The sequence below is a fragment of the Haliaeetus albicilla genome, chromosome 28 (genome assembly GCF_947461875.1).
Source record: "Haliaeetus albicilla chromosome 28, bHalAlb1.1, whole genome shotgun sequence".
Taxonomy (NCBI): domain Eukaryota; kingdom Metazoa; phylum Chordata; class Aves; order Accipitriformes; family Accipitridae; genus Haliaeetus; species Haliaeetus albicilla.
Genome location: NC_091510.1, coordinates 6,807,551 through 6,824,567, shown reverse-complemented (window position 1 = coordinate 6,824,567; position 17,017 = coordinate 6,807,551). Strand labels below are relative to the sequence as shown.

Below are 17,017 nucleotides of genomic sequence, written 5' to 3'. Positions count from 1 at the left end.
GATGCTAAGACTAACATTCCTAATGTTCACAAACAGCAACAGGAAGGGCTCACTAGCTTCTTTCAACAAAACCCAGAAATCTCTAAAAATAAATGGGATTAATTCAAGCATAAAAACATTCATTGTACATACAGCTCTTTGCAAACCTGATGCTTGTGAATATTCAAAAGCCAATACAAAATATTAGCTAAAATGTAGGGCTATTACATCTCTTTACTAGATTAGAATACTAGTCTAAAAATCCTCATTTAAAAAAAAACACCAAACAGGACTCTATAAACTAACAAAATTTTAAAACATACCTCTAATTCATTTTGAAGTTTCATCACCTTTGTTTTAAACTGATTTTCTGTTAAAACAGAACAGATATAGTGAATTACCCAACAAGGTAAAAGTACATAAAACAACAATATTTGGCTTCACTGAAGCAATTGACTTCAGAGCAGTTGGTATTTTATTCAGTTCCCTAAACTTAAAAAAAAAACAATTAAAAAATACATTTAACAAATCATTCAGGAACAGCATAAAAAGGCTTGCTTACCACATTTGGCTTGCTCTTCCCCAGCTTTTTCAACTTCTTCTAGTGCCAGCTCTACCTCTTGAGCTTTCATCTGGGAAAAAAAGTATAGTAAACAAAGAAGAAATATTTACTACTAACAGAAATTAAAAGATTTTCCATAGACCTCATGTTTAAAGTGATGAAAACATTTACAAAAGAATATCGATTTTCTCTCTTTAAACAAATGAAGCCACTCCCATTTTTCCCCATACTGACAATTAAGAAGTTCAGATTGTTGAAATAACTTCTTTAGTAATTTATTCCACAGGGCTACCTAAACAATCAAAAGCATACTGCTTAGAATTAAAAAACAGTAAAAAAGCCTCTCTAAAACCAATGTACTAACCTATGCTGCTGTTATTTCTTGCTTTCAGTACATTTATGAGTAAATACAGGAAAGTATAATAGATTTATAGGATCAGTTTTAGGATGGCAGTGTTTCTTCATTCACGGTGACATTTTTATTTACTCTAAAACATCAACCTACCACAAAAACTTCTATTAAAATTAAAATCGTTACCAATAACTTAAAACATCTAATGAATTTTTGAGATATTTATTTGTATTTTCCATCTATAAAACTAAGGTTCCTTAACTATACAACTATGTTAGGCCTATTCACTTCCAGCTGCTACATGCCACAATCCCAACAGCTGCAAGCAGATACTCTGATGTAAGCACACATTTGGCATATAAATGCTCTTAGGAGCAACCAGGGTTTTCAATGCAGGAATAGGAAAAGAAAAAAAAAAAAACGAGAGTAATGATGTTTTCATTTAAACAAAAAATAAACAAATGCATTTGCAGAATTGTAGAAAGTGAGGATTAATACAAACCTTTAATAGCGACTGAGTGATTTTAAAAAGATGTATCAGCTGTTCCTGAGTTTGAGTTTTTAAGTCTTTCCCATCAACCTGAGGAAAGAGACAACAATGTTTTTATACAAACATCAACGAAATCCACAAAATAAATCATTTATGTATGCGAAGAACCAGAGACAGTTTAGGGAAGAATGTATAACAAAACTCTCATGTTCTGTTTTCCCCTTGAATACCTTGGACATGCTCTCCAGCAATCTTTCCGCTAGTTCCTCTTGATGAGGCAGAGCATCTGGATCAACTTTCATAAGCTTCTTCCAATCTAAAATGGGTGCCATATTGAATTTATAATTTTTTCCTGGAACAAAAATTAAAATAACAATTATCAGACATTATCAGTGCCAATCAATTTTATGTCAAATGATTTAAAGGAGGCTGGCCACTATACCACACAAGGTGTTTCTAATAATGGTTATCGATTTTGTAACATTGATAAACAATGTGTTCACATTTTGGTCTCCTGCAAACAAGATGACTATAGTAAAACTGTTTTTTCTTTAAGTTAAAATTTACATCATGCATACTCAATGAATTTCTGACACTAACAGTGAAGATCAGGACACATGTGAAACCTCTATTTTAACTTAATATCACTGTTTTCCTCCCCACCTCTCAATGCAGTATTTTTATGTTAACAATCAAATACGAATTTCTGACACTAACAGTGAAGATCAGGACACATGTGAAACCTCTATTTTAACTTTAATATCACTATTTTCCTCCCCACCTCTCAATGCAGTATTTTTATGTTAACAATCAAATACAATCAGATGTCCTTTGAACCAGCCCCTGTAGGATAAACATCTCTGTAGAGTCACAAAATCATTATTTCTAATATTTAAAACACAACCAACACCTGCTTTAGTTTGATACTATGAATATCCACGTCTTGACACTAATTTCTAAGATATTAAACTCTTGTATTAAATATCCTTTCCTTTTGATTAGAATATTTGAGTTGATAAAGGATGGTAAACAGCCTGGAAACTGACAAAAATCTGGTCAGAAAGTGGTGCAAAGTTTTGTTCTGCTGCTTACCTACTGGTTGCTGTGGGCCACAGTGACTTCTCATATACCTGAAAGTCAATGCCGTATCTGAAAAGGCAGAAGGGATTGGAAGTCTTGGATTATTCTATTCTCTGGAGCTGTCTCTAGCCTTTATTATCAATATTTCAAAAAAATAGTTTCTGCCAAGTTTAAAACAGAACATTTTTTAATCTACTTATTGCCCTGCCTTATGAACATGGCACAAATAGTTAAGAAAATTAAGAAAGAAATAAAACTAACTAGAATACTAAATTCATTACTATTCAAAAAAACTAATGACACAGCAGGGATACATATTTTATAGGAAAAAAAAATAAAGCTCAATCAATAACTGTAACAATGGTCTATGCTAAGCATGGTATTTTGAGATCTGTTCCATCATGCACCCTCTTCATCATTCAGCAGTTTAAAGACTCAACAACTGCAACTTCCTTCCTTATTGGAAGGCTGAACTGGTATTACTTCCCCCCAAAATATGCCTAAGCAGTCTGAAAGAAGAGCTCTAAGACTTTGAAATCCAGCTGTATGCTTAAGGGAGGACAAAAATCAACCTTCCCCCATCTTTTCTGAATACGTGAACTACTTAAGAGGTCCCCTGTATTTACCATTTCTTCAGTGTTTGCTAAATGCTTTAGAAAACATGCATTCCATATAATACATGACTTCATAAGAATGACATCATACATACATTTTTGCTTTTCTGCTTTGTCATAGTGAAGGAAAATATGAGAAAACCACATGCAGGCACGTACTGATCTTGGTACTCCTACTTCTTCAGTTAATTGAATACTACTTGATTTCATTAACATACTTAAGGGTTGTTTTTTTTAAAACATATTAACTTTTTTCTTAAACAATGAGATGTAGGAATTATGGGTATGAAATGCCCAACAATCAAAACTATTCTGAAAGCAAATACACAACCTTACTACTGTCAATCTTTCCCTACCTTCCATCTTCCAAATCTCTTTTTCTCTTAACTTATAAAACAACATCTTAAGAAAGTATCAGTCCTAAAATTTTACCTAAAAGGAGAGATATCTGTACATAAAGAAAATAATCCAACTTCTTGGGAGACCAGCTGTAGTAAGGTGCAGAGGGCACAACCTAAGCATATAGTATGTTCCACAGTATGTACATACTTAAGGACAATAAGAGAGAACTCATTTAATTGAAGAGTTTTCCATCATAAAGTTTAGCTGGTCCCTTGCCCTCAACTAGAACCTGTGCTTTTAGTTGACAGATGATCTGTGTGGTGAAACACTGAAGTGTGAAATAGATCTGCATTTGACATTAGTTATCACAAGATTTTCTTGACTTACTCAAGGACTCAAACATACATAAAACGGCCAGATGTTACAAAGTTCAGCAAGATGTTTTCAGATAGAAAAGGTGGTCTGGCAGGCACGTTCAAATACTGTCAGAACAAAAATAACGTCCTGCACTGCCTACAGGAAAGAAGCCATGTAGAGAGGCAGCTAAGCTACCATGATGACACCTTATCATCACAGTGAAATTAAGCATCAGTAGGAACAGCTGTTCGTCTTCCATGAAGGCGTGTATAACGTGCAGCACAGCGTCACCCATACTTGAGCAAGAGCAAACACCAAGAAGCAGCAGAGTCATGCGGGAGGTGCGCTCTGCTAACTCCCTACCAGGACTAACCCGGCTTAAGCTACTTCAGATTGTCAAACTACACTACCCAGACTAGCTCTCACCCATCCACTAGCTCCACAGAGCGCCGGCTCTTAAAACCACAAAGCCCCAACCGAAACAGGATCTTGCGCGGGGTTCCTATTTTCTTCCAATTTGTATAACCCAGCCCCGGGAACGATACGGTGACAGACCGCGATCCCTCCGGGAGACAGTTTTGCCTCCTGACTCTGCTGAACTAATTAACAAACCGCCTTCTTTCGCGCCCGCCTTCACAACGGGGCCCGGCTGAGGCGGCAGGCGAGAGCGGACACAGCGGGCTGTCACCTCCTCCGGGCACCGACGCCGGTTCCCGGCCGCCTCCGCCTGTCACCCGCGGCCCTCCCGCACCACCGGAGCGGTCCCGGCCCGCCCGTCCACGGCGCTCCCCGGCGGATCGCGGGCCGCTCCGGCCGGCGGCAGCGCAGAGCGCAGCCATTTTGGCCCCCTTCCTCCTCAGAGCACCCTCCGCCGGCCCGGACCTCACCGCTCGCCGAGGAGGGCGGCGGTGGCGGAGGCCGCTGCTAGGCGACGCCATCCAACTCCCCCGCCGGCTCCGCTCCTGGGGACCCGGATGCTCGTAGGCGCGGGGAAAGTCAACGCTCCGCCGGCACGACGGGCCGCAGCCCGGGCGCTCCCAATCCCGAGGTATTGCACGGCGGTGCAGGGGAGGGGGGGGGGGGAAGGCAGAGACGTGGGGGTGGGCAGGACGCCCACCGATCCCCCTCGGGCGACCCGCTTCCCCGCCGCAAACGGCGGCGGACTGCGCGTCCCGGCGTGCCGCACGGCTCCCGGCCTGCCTCAGGGTCCGCCGTCCCGGGGCGGGGGGCGCCTTCCCGACGGCGGCGGCGGGGGTGTCGTGCGCATGCGCAGTGTCTGGCGGAGCGAGGTGCGGGCGGCGGCGGCGGCGGCGGCGGCGAAGCCGTTTCCTCCGCGGCCTCAGGTAGGGCGGGCGGCGGCGGGCCGTTCCCTCACCGAGGGGGGCTGGGGTGGGTGGGAGGCTTGGGACCGGCCTAGCTGCTGCCCGCGGTAGTTCCCCGGGGCGGCGGGTGGTCCTCTCTCTCTCTCTCTCTTTCTTTCTTTCCGTGAGCCCTCCGCGGCGGCCTCGGTCCCTGGCCGCGCTTCCCCGCCGCTTGAGGGGGGGCACGGGCCCGCGGCCTGGCTCCTCGGCCCGCTCCCTTCCTCGGGCTTCCCGCCGGCGGCCCACCCGCCGGCCTGGCCTCACGCTTCCAGCTTCGCCCCAGGGCTGCGGGTAACGTCCCGCACCACCGGCTGAGGGGAGGGCTGCAGTACCGCCCGGGCAGGTTCGTGCTTCATGGGCGGGTGGGTGAGAGTCGGAGCCCCGGAGGTAGCGTGCAGAGCGGTGACAAGGAAAAGGTGGCGTCTAGAAACTGCTCGGAGCCATCGGGTACTGGTGGCCAGCGAGGAAGTCTGAGCGTTGGTAGCGGTCCGGTGGCCCCAAAAGTTTGGGATCCTGTGTTTTGGGGTAAATGGGTGTGAACGCGGCTTTTCAAATAAAGACGGAAACCCAGCAACCGATCGGGGTGTGTGCATACCTTCGTATTCATTCAGTGGCTGTGGAGAGCTGAAGAGGATTTGCTTTTTTCTTAATGGAAAGAGAAAGGTGGTCATAATGTCACCTTTGGACTTTTGCCGTTTCCTGGATTATTCATTGTTTTCTTTTTCTTTGCTATCTCCTGATTAGTGTTGATATTTAATTGAGGCTGACAAGACGCAAGACGCTTGGCACTCCTTATAGTTACGCAACTTGTTCCAGAAGTGGCGTAACTCTTAATACTTGATTGAAAACAAAGACTTTTATAAGTCAGCCAGAGATTGGTTAATTACACCTCTGTACTGGGTAGGAAAAGCAAACTGTGTGGTTAGGGAAGGAAAAGAGACCGGATTATATTTCATGAATGGGAAATGTTACTAAAAATAAAATTCATTATGGTCAAGTGTAAAATAATGATTTCTTAGCAGGAGGGACTTCTATAGGTGGAGCAGGTGATCCACAGAGACTGATGCTGCCTTGCTACAAGATGAGCTTTCAGGAAATGGATCCTCCTGTGATATAGAAAATAAAATAATCCATTGATGCTAGGATGCTTCGAATAATAACTCTTTTTTTTTAATCCTCTTCATCAGGTTAATGTTAACAAGCTGTTAAGGCCAGTATAGCTATTTAATGTGCTTTATTTAATGTGCTTCAGCATTTTTTCGACTTACAGAATCAACAGAAAATACACCATTACATATACTGGTGGTGAAACCACATCTGGGTTATAATTGTGTAGTGCAGCTAGTAAAGAAGATTGATGCAGAACTAAAAGGGATTTTGAGGTGGGCATGAAAACTTCCAAAAGTGAAAAAAAAGAGTGAAAAGAATGGAGGTATTAACCCCACACAAAATGAGAAAAGGTTTAAAATACAGAATGGCTTCGAGCAAATGAATTGGTTTTTCTTTTGTTCTGCATCACATCTAATCGCGTGACAACCTTTGTATAAGTGGATCTTCTTTTAGTGGGGAATACCTGCTTGTGGTTCTGGAACCAAAGAACATTTTAGCTCCGTAGTACACAGCTTGACCTACCCTGATAGAAGAGTTAGGCATCCATGTTAAAGCACAGTTTTGATAACACTATGCCATTTCAAAGACCTAATACAAAAACTGCAATATGAAAGACCTAGTGGAATGTTATTAAAAATACCACAAGAACTCATATACAGACCAAGCATGCTAAATAAGGACATGCACAGCAGAGTCTAAAGGCTGTCTTTTCAGCTTATGCCACCCATGTAGCTTTTGTTTGTTTATTCTTTGGAGTTAACAAACATGCAGTTTCTGCTGTTGTATTTCTAGAACACTGGGAGTGTTGATCAGAATTATTTTAGAGACACTATTTTTGCATCAGTGTCCTATGAGGAAACAAATCGTGTTTTATGTAGTTATTCTAAATATAAAAGGTGTTATTTTGTTACTGTTTGCATGTAGAAAAAACAAAACAAAACCCTAAAGGTTTGACTTTGAAGTGTGAGGTCCTGCTAATCATTTTAAACGATAAAATACCTTAAAATACAAACCATATCTCTGTGGTTTGTATTTCAACTGCTGTTGCATCAGTGGCATTGAACAAAATGAAGGTAAACCACCACCTAAAACAGTATCTTCATCTCGCCTGTTTTTAAATTGTTTTATGTTTTAATCCTTGTTTATACCAGAGTACCCTAAAACGTCCCGAGTGTTAGTTCAGCTGCTTGCTTGCCAGCCATCTCTTCACAGTCTTCCCCCGGGAAATCTTTCCTCTGGCCTGCAACACGTGTGCTGACTCCATGTCAGAGCTGCCGTTCCTCATCTAGTTGATGCTTCAGAACTGTATGAAGAGAAGGCTGGGGGCCATTGCCTTGCTGGGAAATGAAGAGTACTTCAGTTTAGTCCCATTCCTCTTGATCCTGTAGTATTTGTAGAGGAAGGTTGCCACAATAAAACTTTTCGTGTTATATTTATTCTGCTCTAGGATTTCAGCAAGATGAAATGGGAATCCAGGCATGTTTTGCATTTTTCCTCCTCCTATCTTCCCAAATACTGCTTGCCTTCACCTATATGAGGTTCAAACCCAATCATTAAATCTCAGCTGTGCATCTAAGTTGTTTCATACTGGAGCTGTATGTTGGAGTGACATTTTTAGGAGAAGATAAATTTAAAGGCTGTGTTGGAAGGGAACAACAGAAACAAAATGATGATCTCTTTCTGTCATTGAACACTCGTATCAGGTCAGCAGAAACAATATTCAATTTAGCCAAAAATAAAAATACAGAAAGGGTAGCAGGTAGGCAAGACAAATTAGGACATTAGCAGAGCCTCAGAAGCGGAATTAAAACGCCATTTTTAAATGATTATACTGCTGGGTTTAGTAACTCATTGTGTATATCTCTGCTGATATTCGTCAATTCAGCCACCAGGTCTTAGATGAACTTGTTGCTCACCTGTTTAAAAAATAAATCTAGGAGTGGTTTTAACAGTTCTCTGTTTTCTTCCACCTTTGATAATTTGATGGGTTTCTGTATGACCTGTAAGTATGTTTTAAACAGTTCAGGACCTTCAATGGTTATCAAAGTATATGTCTCCAGAGTAAATGAGATGCACGACTATTTTTTGGCAGCTCCTTTGTGTATGTCCATCTCTCCACTGGCTTTAGAACTCCAAACAGGAGAGTGGGAAGCCCGCATTTTATGATTAGGTATGTGCATAAATGCTCATTAGTTTGTTTTCAAAGCTTTTCAGGAAGCTGCCTGATCCATATGCAAATTGCCTGGTTTTTGTTTCCAGTAGCCTAATTAATATAACACAAAATTAAGTTCCTTGAGATTTACATAATAATTATGCTTCACATTGCACACTCAAAGCACTGTTCATCAAAGTGACTCTATGGAGTTGCAGACTGTTGCTTCACTGATGCTTACATCATCATCTTCAGAGAACAGCTGCAGTTTGATTATGGTTGAAAATGCTAACGTCTTGGTATGACTGAAAAGTGTCAGGTATATTTTTAATATCTACAAATATTTAATAAAATGTGAATGAAAATATTCTCCAAATATGAGATACAAAAAAAAATAAATCAGTCTTTAGATTGTAGTAACTAATAGTCTGTTATGGACAGTGAATAAGGTGAATTTTTAAAAAAGTTTCCTGACAGCTTGACATCAATAATATGTCAATTATGCTGGGTATTTTCAGGAGTAGTAAGAGGTTGCGTACAAAAGCTGGAACAGGTTGAAACTTTGCAATTGTGACATCTGTTTGAGGTGAGCTTTAATGATCATGTTTGTTCCTGTCAGTTTCTGTGGAAATCCTGAGCAGGATTAAGTAGATTGTACAAGCTTTTTTCCATATGGAAGTGCCGTGGTTCTCAAATTCTCTATTACTGCCACTACCCATGTCTTTTTTCCTAAAGAAGAAAAAGGTAACTTGCATAGAACATTTTCTTTGAAGTAGGATTGATTGGAACAGAAGTTGTTATTAATGCCCTTCAGGGTATAAAAGTGCCATTACCCAGTAGAAGAAAAATTTTAACTGTTATGTTCAAGTTTCTAAAGTTAGGTAGTAAGATGTGTCTAATCAACACAAACATATTTGCTCCTGCAAGGGTTTGTTGTTGATATAAGGTGGCAGATAGCATGTTTATTCAGTGATAGCTAATTATGGAGTGCTAATTAGCTGTTGCATATCTAGGGATTGCAGCTGTATTCCTGCCTAAATATGTACTTCCTAAATTTTCCTAAATTCATGTGGGCAGAAAATGGCTTCCACACTCCCAAATCTCCCAATTGAGGATACTCTTAGAACATCATTATGCATTTTTCATTTGTGTTGAATTTTTTTGTGCAGACTACTATATTTTGCAGTATGCTGTGCTAAACCATCCGTAGTGTCATGGATTTGGTAGTGATTGTAGAGAAATATTTTGTTTTCCTACTTTTCTAAAAGTTTTTGGTGTTTGGTTGGTTTGGGTTGGTTTGGGTTTTTGTGGGTTTTTTTGTTATGTGTTACTCTTTTCTGTAGTTCTTGAAGTAGAAGACTGGATGAACTGGTAGAGGGTTCTCAAGAAGCTGGAAAAGGAAAATGACATGCCTTACAAGCCAAACCTGCTTGAGAGCTCTGGTTCTTGTCTGTCCTTTCCACTTAATGTCTCTGTATGCGTATGAAAACAGTACAGTGCAAACCACAGATTTCTGTGCCAAACACCTTTGGAAAATTAGACTAACAATCAGGTGTTTTGCACAGCTTGGGCATTCTGTTTTTCCGCAATCAGGCCTCATGATCGTGCAGTTTCTCACAAGGCTTATCTTGCTGCTTATTGTTTTAAGCTGTATATTTTTCATGACATGGTCAGATATTGTTGTAAATTAAAACATCCAACAGAAATCTTGGTAATAAAGTATGTGTTTGTCCTGATTTCATCCAGTCAAATGGGGGCTCTGTGCCTGTTCCATAGACCATGAACTGGCAGCCGTACAGCCCAAGGGGTGGTTAAGGTATCTGATGGGCAGTATGGCAAGCTGTGAAGGTAGCAGGTAGGCGAGATGAAAAAATAACTTGAGGGACAGTCAATCTGTTTACATGTGTTGGAGCAGTCAGTGATGTGGTTCTCCACTACAGCAAGCCAGTATTAACAAACAAGTTGTTAGGCAGCATTTTACGGGTATTTATCAATACATCCATCACTGGGAGTGGTGAAATACTGGCACTTCCAAGACCATACTTGGGTTGATAGCAAATTTCAACATGTCAGTTGGGCAAGAAGGGGAATATATCCACTCACTTGAGGACCCCAATCACACCAAGGCTTCAGCAGTCTCTTGCACATCTGTGATCTATGAGGTTCTCAGTCTTGCATACTCCTTATATGGCTTCTTACTTTCCAACATCAAACTGGTAACAGATAGTTGGCGTGAAAAGAGTGTTGGCTGCCAAATAGCAATTGCTGTTTTCCACTGAGATTAATGGCAGACATACTTTTGCCTGGCTTACCAAGTACAGATGAGGTTTTATAAGCCTCCCTCAGTTTTAGTCTTGCATTTTCAACATGCTAATGGTCATTGCAGGTTTGAAGCTTGGAGTTTGGTTGTGGACCCAGCTGTAGTAGCAGATACGAATTAGTAGTTCTGATGGTTAGCCTTCCTCGAAATCTGCCTTGTTATGCTAACATAAAGGACTGGAAAAACATCTCTTCCATATTTATGCTTTAATTCAGCAAGAACATTAAACTACCCTGTTACTGGACCAGGTGGAGAAAGTAATTTCCTAACTTCATGTATCTCTACAGTAAATTTTAGGAAAATAAGACCTTGGAATGCCAGAATGCCAGTCAGAAGTAGTAAAGCATCCGTGCTACAGTTTTGTGCAATCTACAGATTGTATGTGGCCTTGCATTTCCCATTTTTCTCTTTCTGCTTGCCCTGGAAGCAGATTGCTGGAAAATCGGGGCTCTTCAGATATCCATTATGCCTGTCTGTTGCCAAGACCTCCTAGTGCTTTTGCAATTTGATGTGTGCAACAACAAAAATTTGATGTGTGATGCACTTGAGGTTACCAAGCTTGGCAGAGTTCAAGCAGCGTGTTCTGTGACTTGCCACTAAAACCAGAACAATGCATTGTTGCATATGTTCATTCCTTACAGTAAATTTAGTAAGCTGTTCAGAATTATGTGGAGTGTCTGTGGCTGAAATGTTTGGCTTGAAAGACCAAATTATAGCCATATATTTGCATGTATTTGCAATCATGTCTGTGGTTGAAATGTGCATGTAAAGGAGAGGGCAAATTTCAAATTAAAAAATTGTGATGTTAAAAGTGAATTTTTTCCGGAGTTCTTAAACAGCGTTCTCTGATGGTGGGCTAGCCACTTAAACCTGACTTTGGATGTAGCTAAAAATCTTAATTTATTTCTTTATGTGTAAGAGTTCCCTTTCATTCAAATTAAAACAGTATTTTCCCTACAGTTGGCATGTAATGTATTTCTGTCAGGGAACAGCATGGTCAGTAGTGGTGTAAAGTTAGAGTTCTGAGTGGAAGAAATACTAGAAATTTAGAGCAAAAAGAAAGGCTTGTGAAAGCATCAGAATTGCCTTAGGATTAAGGGATAAGTAGAGTAGCTGTCTTGACGTATATTCTGTGTAGGGAAAAGAAAAGTAAAAACCTACAAAAAGTATTTGAGGAGCTAGCAATTAAGGTTGGTTAAGTTTTTCCTTTTGATAGGAAGCTATACTTAGGAATCTATCCTTTTTTTTCCTAATTGGGTAGCAGTAGCTGTTTCTGAAATAGGATTGTTAAAGAATTAGCTCAGAATTACTCCTTGTTATGTAAAGCAGTATCTGCAAGGGCTTGCTGCTTCAACCAATACAATAACCTGTTGCAAATAACGAGTTTCAAACTTTGTTTCTAGCAGGGTGAGGAACAGCAGTTTCTTCTTCCCCACATTCTTTGGGGGCAGAACTAAAAAACTTTGGTGAGTTGAAGTTCAAAAGTGGGCTGTCTTTTCATGTATTCCTGCAGTATGCTTTATTTTATTTTTAAATAAGATTTCTCTGGCTTCCAAGAAGACCATAAATGTGTTCAGACTTAACCTTGGCTTAGTGTTTTAAAGTACTGTGATCCAGCCTGGCAAACAGATGTAGCAGCACCCTTTAACATTGTGGTTTTTTTCTTTTTTTTATTACAAAGGTTGTGGCAGCTTTGAAAAAAGGCTCTTCCTTGGTAGAAGTAACACCAATAGCCAGTGCTCCAAGTACTACAAAAGAAGAAAACACCTTCACTGCCATTATGTGAGTAGCACTGAATGGATTGGTTTGATTCCTTTTAAATGATCTTTGTCCTGGTTTTTAGTTTAATTGCACCTGCATCCTGTTGCACATGCATTCCTTCCTGTACCACTGCTCCTTTACCACTAGTTGTGATAGGCGATTGTCATGCTCTCAGGCCCAGGCTGCAAACCACAGCTGAGATTACCTATCTGAATGAGGTATCTCTGTGACCTCTTTTTAGAAGATAGTATACTTAAACCTGAACACAATTAAAAAACCCCCAACAAACCAAAGCAAAAAAAAATCACTAGCTTTTCAGGGTTTAGGACAACAAAAGAGACTATAGCTTCCAAATAACTCATCAACTTTGATGTGTGAGCCCTGATAGACATAAGGCTGGTGTTTTTACATATTTATGGGTCCACGTTATCCGGCTAATATTAGCTGTTCTGTGCCCTTACAGGTGTTATCCCTTTCTGGTTTTGGGGAAAATGCTATATATTTTTGTTCAGTCATCTCTCCTTCTTCACAAAACTAAGTCAGCGTTCAACTGTCTGTACCTTTCCAATATCTTTGATCCCAACAATTGCCAGTAATACATGCTGTGTCATCCAGTGGTCAAAAAGAATGCCTTTGACCTGTAGTTACCTTCTTATTCTTCCAAGGGAGAACAGTGTTTTCAAACAACCCAATACATAGTAATTTCTCCTTTTGATCAGGTCACCCATGTATTTTTTAAATAATCATAAAACTGCTGCTTAATAATGTCTAGGGCTTAGGAAGTTTATGCAAGATGAGAGAAAATAACACGATGAAGTTCATTTGTAGTGTCTTTTTTGCATGCTATTTTTCTTTAGACAGGACTTTCATGAATATTCAGTGACATTGGAGTAATTGGCAGAGTTGAGAAAAAAAAACTTTTCATGAACTTCTATGAAGAATGCAAATGAACAAAGTGTGAGCTTCAATGGTAAGTTTAACTTACTATTATTACTAATGTCCTTCTTCACCTGTTCTTGAACACCTGTATTTATGAAGTTCTTCATTTCCTGTTTGTTCTTCAGAATGTTTGAAATTTGTTTTTTTAATTGCTTTTGAAATATTTTGAGAAACACCTTTATCCTAAAAAACATGAGTAATTAACACACTCTCTGCCTTTTTGGTAACTTAGTATTCTGTGTCAGTATGTTAAACGACTCAGGGTTCTAGAGAACTTATTTTTCATAGTTTGCAGCATTCACTTGAACTGCATAGCTGTCTGCTAAAAACTACATCACAATTTATCATCAATCTTCATTTTTAGTAAAACATGAAATGTAGCAGTGTATCTAGCTCATATGAGGGCTTTTTAGGGGTGAGACTTTTTAATGAGAGTGTTTCTTTTAAACACTAAGTTGTGTAAGATGGATGACACTTTAGGAGAGCTTTCTATCTTACTGATTTTTAGATATGTAGTGTCATTAACTTCTAAAATACCGGATGTTGTAATTTGACTTTATTTATCAAGTTTAGTTTTTAATCAGTAAAACTACTCAAGTTTCTGTCCATATATTTCAGCTTTTGTCCATGAAAACTCTTAGAGAAGATGGCTGATGTAAGCCTGAAGGAAGCAGCACTAATAGTTGGTGTGGTGGCAGCCTGCTACTGGAACAGCCTCTTTTGTGGCTTTGTTTTTGATGATGTTTCAGCGATTTTGGACAATAAAGACTTGCATCCTTCTACTCCATTAAAAAATCTGTTTCAGAATGACTTCTGGGGCACTCCAATGTCTGAGGTAAACTGTTTGTGAAATACTGAGACATTTAGGAAATGGAAAAAAACCTTGAAGGGAGTTCTTACACTTCTTTTCCCTAATGTGGTTTTAACAGAATAGTTTGCTTCTGATGGAATTTGGTGGTGGTAGTGTTTTGTACTATAAGATCACGAACAGCTGTTGCTTATATTCTTTCCCTTTGTTCAAAAAAAGAACTTGAAAGAAAATGAAGTCATGTTGTATCACGCTTCAAGATGCTGTGTGTTACCTAATTCCATTATTGAAATTAGTCAACTGACCATTTTGCCTTCTCCTCCTGCAAAAGCTAGACATCGACATACAAGGGTATTTACTTCTAATTGCAGTCTGGAAGGAAAGATAACACTCTTAAGCAACAAAGCTAGGAGTTAGAGAATGAGTATTGAATCCATTACATTTATTTGAATGAGTATGTTTATGTGAATTCAGAGGGTTTGGTTTGTAGCCCATGTAGAGTGGCTGTGTTTTTATCTGAAAAGCTGCATTGGCATTAAAATTGATGATAAACATTGTTAAATGGCAATGGCTAAGGTTTTACATATAATTTAGAAAGAAATGGTGCCATTGCTGAGCAAATGAATAAAAATTCTCTGACACTCATAGGTTTTTTGCCTATCAAGGCATTCCACCTTGTAAACTTCTCTTTTCTTATGTCTGTAACATACAGGGTTAGTTCCTTGTGAGATACTAATTGCTAGCTCTACAAATAGACTTTGGTACATAATTTTCATATAATACTGTAATGAAAGCTTCTAGACTCTTTCAGATGCCATCTAGTCCTGTAGTCATTGAGAGTAAGTGGTTTCCTAAACTCCTCCAAATAAAATTTTAAGTAGCATTTTTCAACATGTTTTTAGTCCAAAAAACCCTACCCATGTGGAGCGGGAGAAAGCCATCTCATTCAGTGTTGATTTTGCACTTAAAAATAACTGAAAGTCAGGTTAATTTTAATTAAATGAAGTCAGATTAATTTGATCATTCATGTCTTTTAAAATATTTTTTCCTATATTGTGTTTTTGTCTGTCTGTCTGTGCAATTTGGTTCCCTGTCCCACCTCCCCACCCCAGCCCCCCCACCCCCCAGTTTTTTCTTAGATTTTCTTCCTTTGTTTTACCGATATAGGCTTGACAAATGCTTTTTGGAACAGGAAGGTGGTGTTAATTGTAGTTTTCAAAAGGGTTTATGAATGGAGTAACTGGCAATGTAGACATATTGACTGGTAGACATACTGAAAATATGTAAATAATACATTTAGCTGAGCACACCAAATTTTTATTTTATAAAATACTGATCTAAAACATGAAATGGCAGAGTAATCAAAATACTTGAATAATACATTAAAACTATATGGAAGTAGGAAAAATAGTCAGAACTAACGTATCTGTTTAACATTTTAATTTTACATTGATTTTTTCATTTAATTTACTAGGTTTTTTGTTTGGTTTTTTTTTAGTATTACTGTTTTTCAGACAGGTCTTTATTTTAAAGGTAGATGCCTGAGAATAGAGGGGGGAATCATCTATGCATAGATTTTTAGAAAGATATTTTGGGGTAAAAGTCCCTTTGTAAGTTGGTGGTGACTGATTTATTTATTTATTTATTTTCTTGTAGGAGAGGAGTCATAAATCTTATCGTCCCCTTACAGTTCTTACGTTTCGCTTAAACTACTTGTTCAGCGAGTTAAATGCAGTTTCTTACCACTTCCTAAATCTGGTCTTTCATGTGGTGGTTTGTGTAGTCTTCCTCAAGGTCTGTAAGCTTTTTCTGGACAACAGGAGCAGCGTAGTTGCATCCTTGCTCTTTGCAGTGCACCCAATACATACTGAAGCGGTAGGTATAGCTGTGATGTGTTTAATTTGTTCAAGCTGTATTAATTAACCTTAGATTTAATGGGTTTTGTATCTGTTTATGTATTGTAACTCCAAAAAGTATGTGATTTTCCTTGTACTTAACTCTGCCCTTTGCAATAAGTGGTGGAGGTGACAAATTTTAATCCTGAGTTGTTTGGTATTCCTTGCAGCTACTGAAAAATAGTTCAAGAAACATTAATTTAGTTATTTAATAACTTAGGTCTCTGCTATGAACATTGGCTTTTATGATGATGGCTACTTTAGCTTAAATAGATATTTGTGTTCTGTGATGATTCATCCAGTATCATATTTTGCAAATACTATGAATACCTCTTAATTTTCAGAATCGCTAAGCACTCCCATCCAGCTAGTTCTATCCACTTTCTTTTATGTCAATATCTTTATCTCATCAGGAGTTTTTCTAGTGTTGTTGTTGCTATGCTACATCCAGCTTAGGGCCATTCTGTTTGAACCTTCCATTTTTTAACATACCCAATATAAGAAGGAGGAAATGCATTTCTCTCCTCGCATATTTACCTTTCCTTTGATTCTGAAGGAGTTTTTCACTGCTTTGAAAAGTGTTATTTATACAAGCTGTCTGATTATATACTTTACAATGGTGAACAAGGCTTGCGGTGTTGGGGAGTAAATGGAGTCTTGTGATTGCCATTCATTAGATTTGTTTCTGTCAGAAACACTGATAAAGCAGACTTGTGGAATTCTCTGCTGCTATTTCTGCACCACTTAGATTGGCTTTCCTGGATTTCCATTTCACAGGTTTTGCAAAGCCTGTTCTCAGTCTCTTTTTTCTTATAGTATTAGCTGATTTTCAAAACCAGAAAATGGTTAAACCTTTTTCTGTTTTGGAGGAGTTATCCCCACCCCCACCCCCCTT

General features: G+C 39.2%; 2 protein-coding genes across 10 annotated transcripts in view; one reads left to right on the top strand and one right to left on the bottom strand.

Annotated features, from left to right (window-relative positions):
- Window positions 1-4,800, bottom strand: part of CEP290 (centrosomal protein 290) — a 55,617-nt gene extending 50,817 nt beyond the window's left edge. For all 5 annotated transcript variants that reach the window (XM_069773443.1, XM_069773446.1, XM_069773447.1 and 2 more), the window contains exons 1-6: window positions 4,664-4,800; window positions 2,476-2,532; window positions 1,614-1,735; window positions 1,396-1,473; window positions 542-611; window positions 303-349 (exon numbers count right to left, since the gene is read on the bottom strand). In XM_069773443.1, the coding sequence (XP_069629544.1) occupies window positions 303-349; window positions 542-611; window positions 1,396-1,473; window positions 1,614-1,735; window positions 2,476-2,509 (351 nt within the window). In that variant the 5' untranslated portion in view covers window positions 2,510-2,532; window positions 4,664-4,800. The remainder of the gene's footprint in view (window positions 1-302; window positions 350-541; window positions 612-1,395; window positions 1,474-1,613; window positions 1,736-2,475; window positions 2,533-4,663) is intronic.
- Window positions 4,709-17,017, top strand: part of TMTC3 (transmembrane O-mannosyltransferase targeting cadherins 3) — a 34,740-nt gene continuing 22,431 nt past the window's right edge. The window contains exons 1-5 of one of the 5 annotated variants that reach the window (XM_069773450.1): window positions 4,709-4,824; window positions 12,401-12,501; window positions 13,338-13,450; window positions 14,038-14,254; window positions 15,884-16,102. In XM_069773450.1, the coding sequence (XP_069629551.1) occupies window positions 14,066-14,254; window positions 15,884-16,102 (408 nt within the window). In that variant the 5' untranslated portion in view covers window positions 4,709-4,824; window positions 12,401-12,501; window positions 13,338-13,450; window positions 14,038-14,065. Of the gene's footprint in view, window positions 4,825-5,008; window positions 5,120-12,157; window positions 12,186-12,400; window positions 12,502-13,308; window positions 13,451-14,037; window positions 14,255-15,883; window positions 16,103-17,017 lie in introns of those variants that run through there. The other 4 variants (XM_069773451.1, XM_069773449.1, XM_069773452.1 and 1 more) reach the window with 4 other exon arrangements.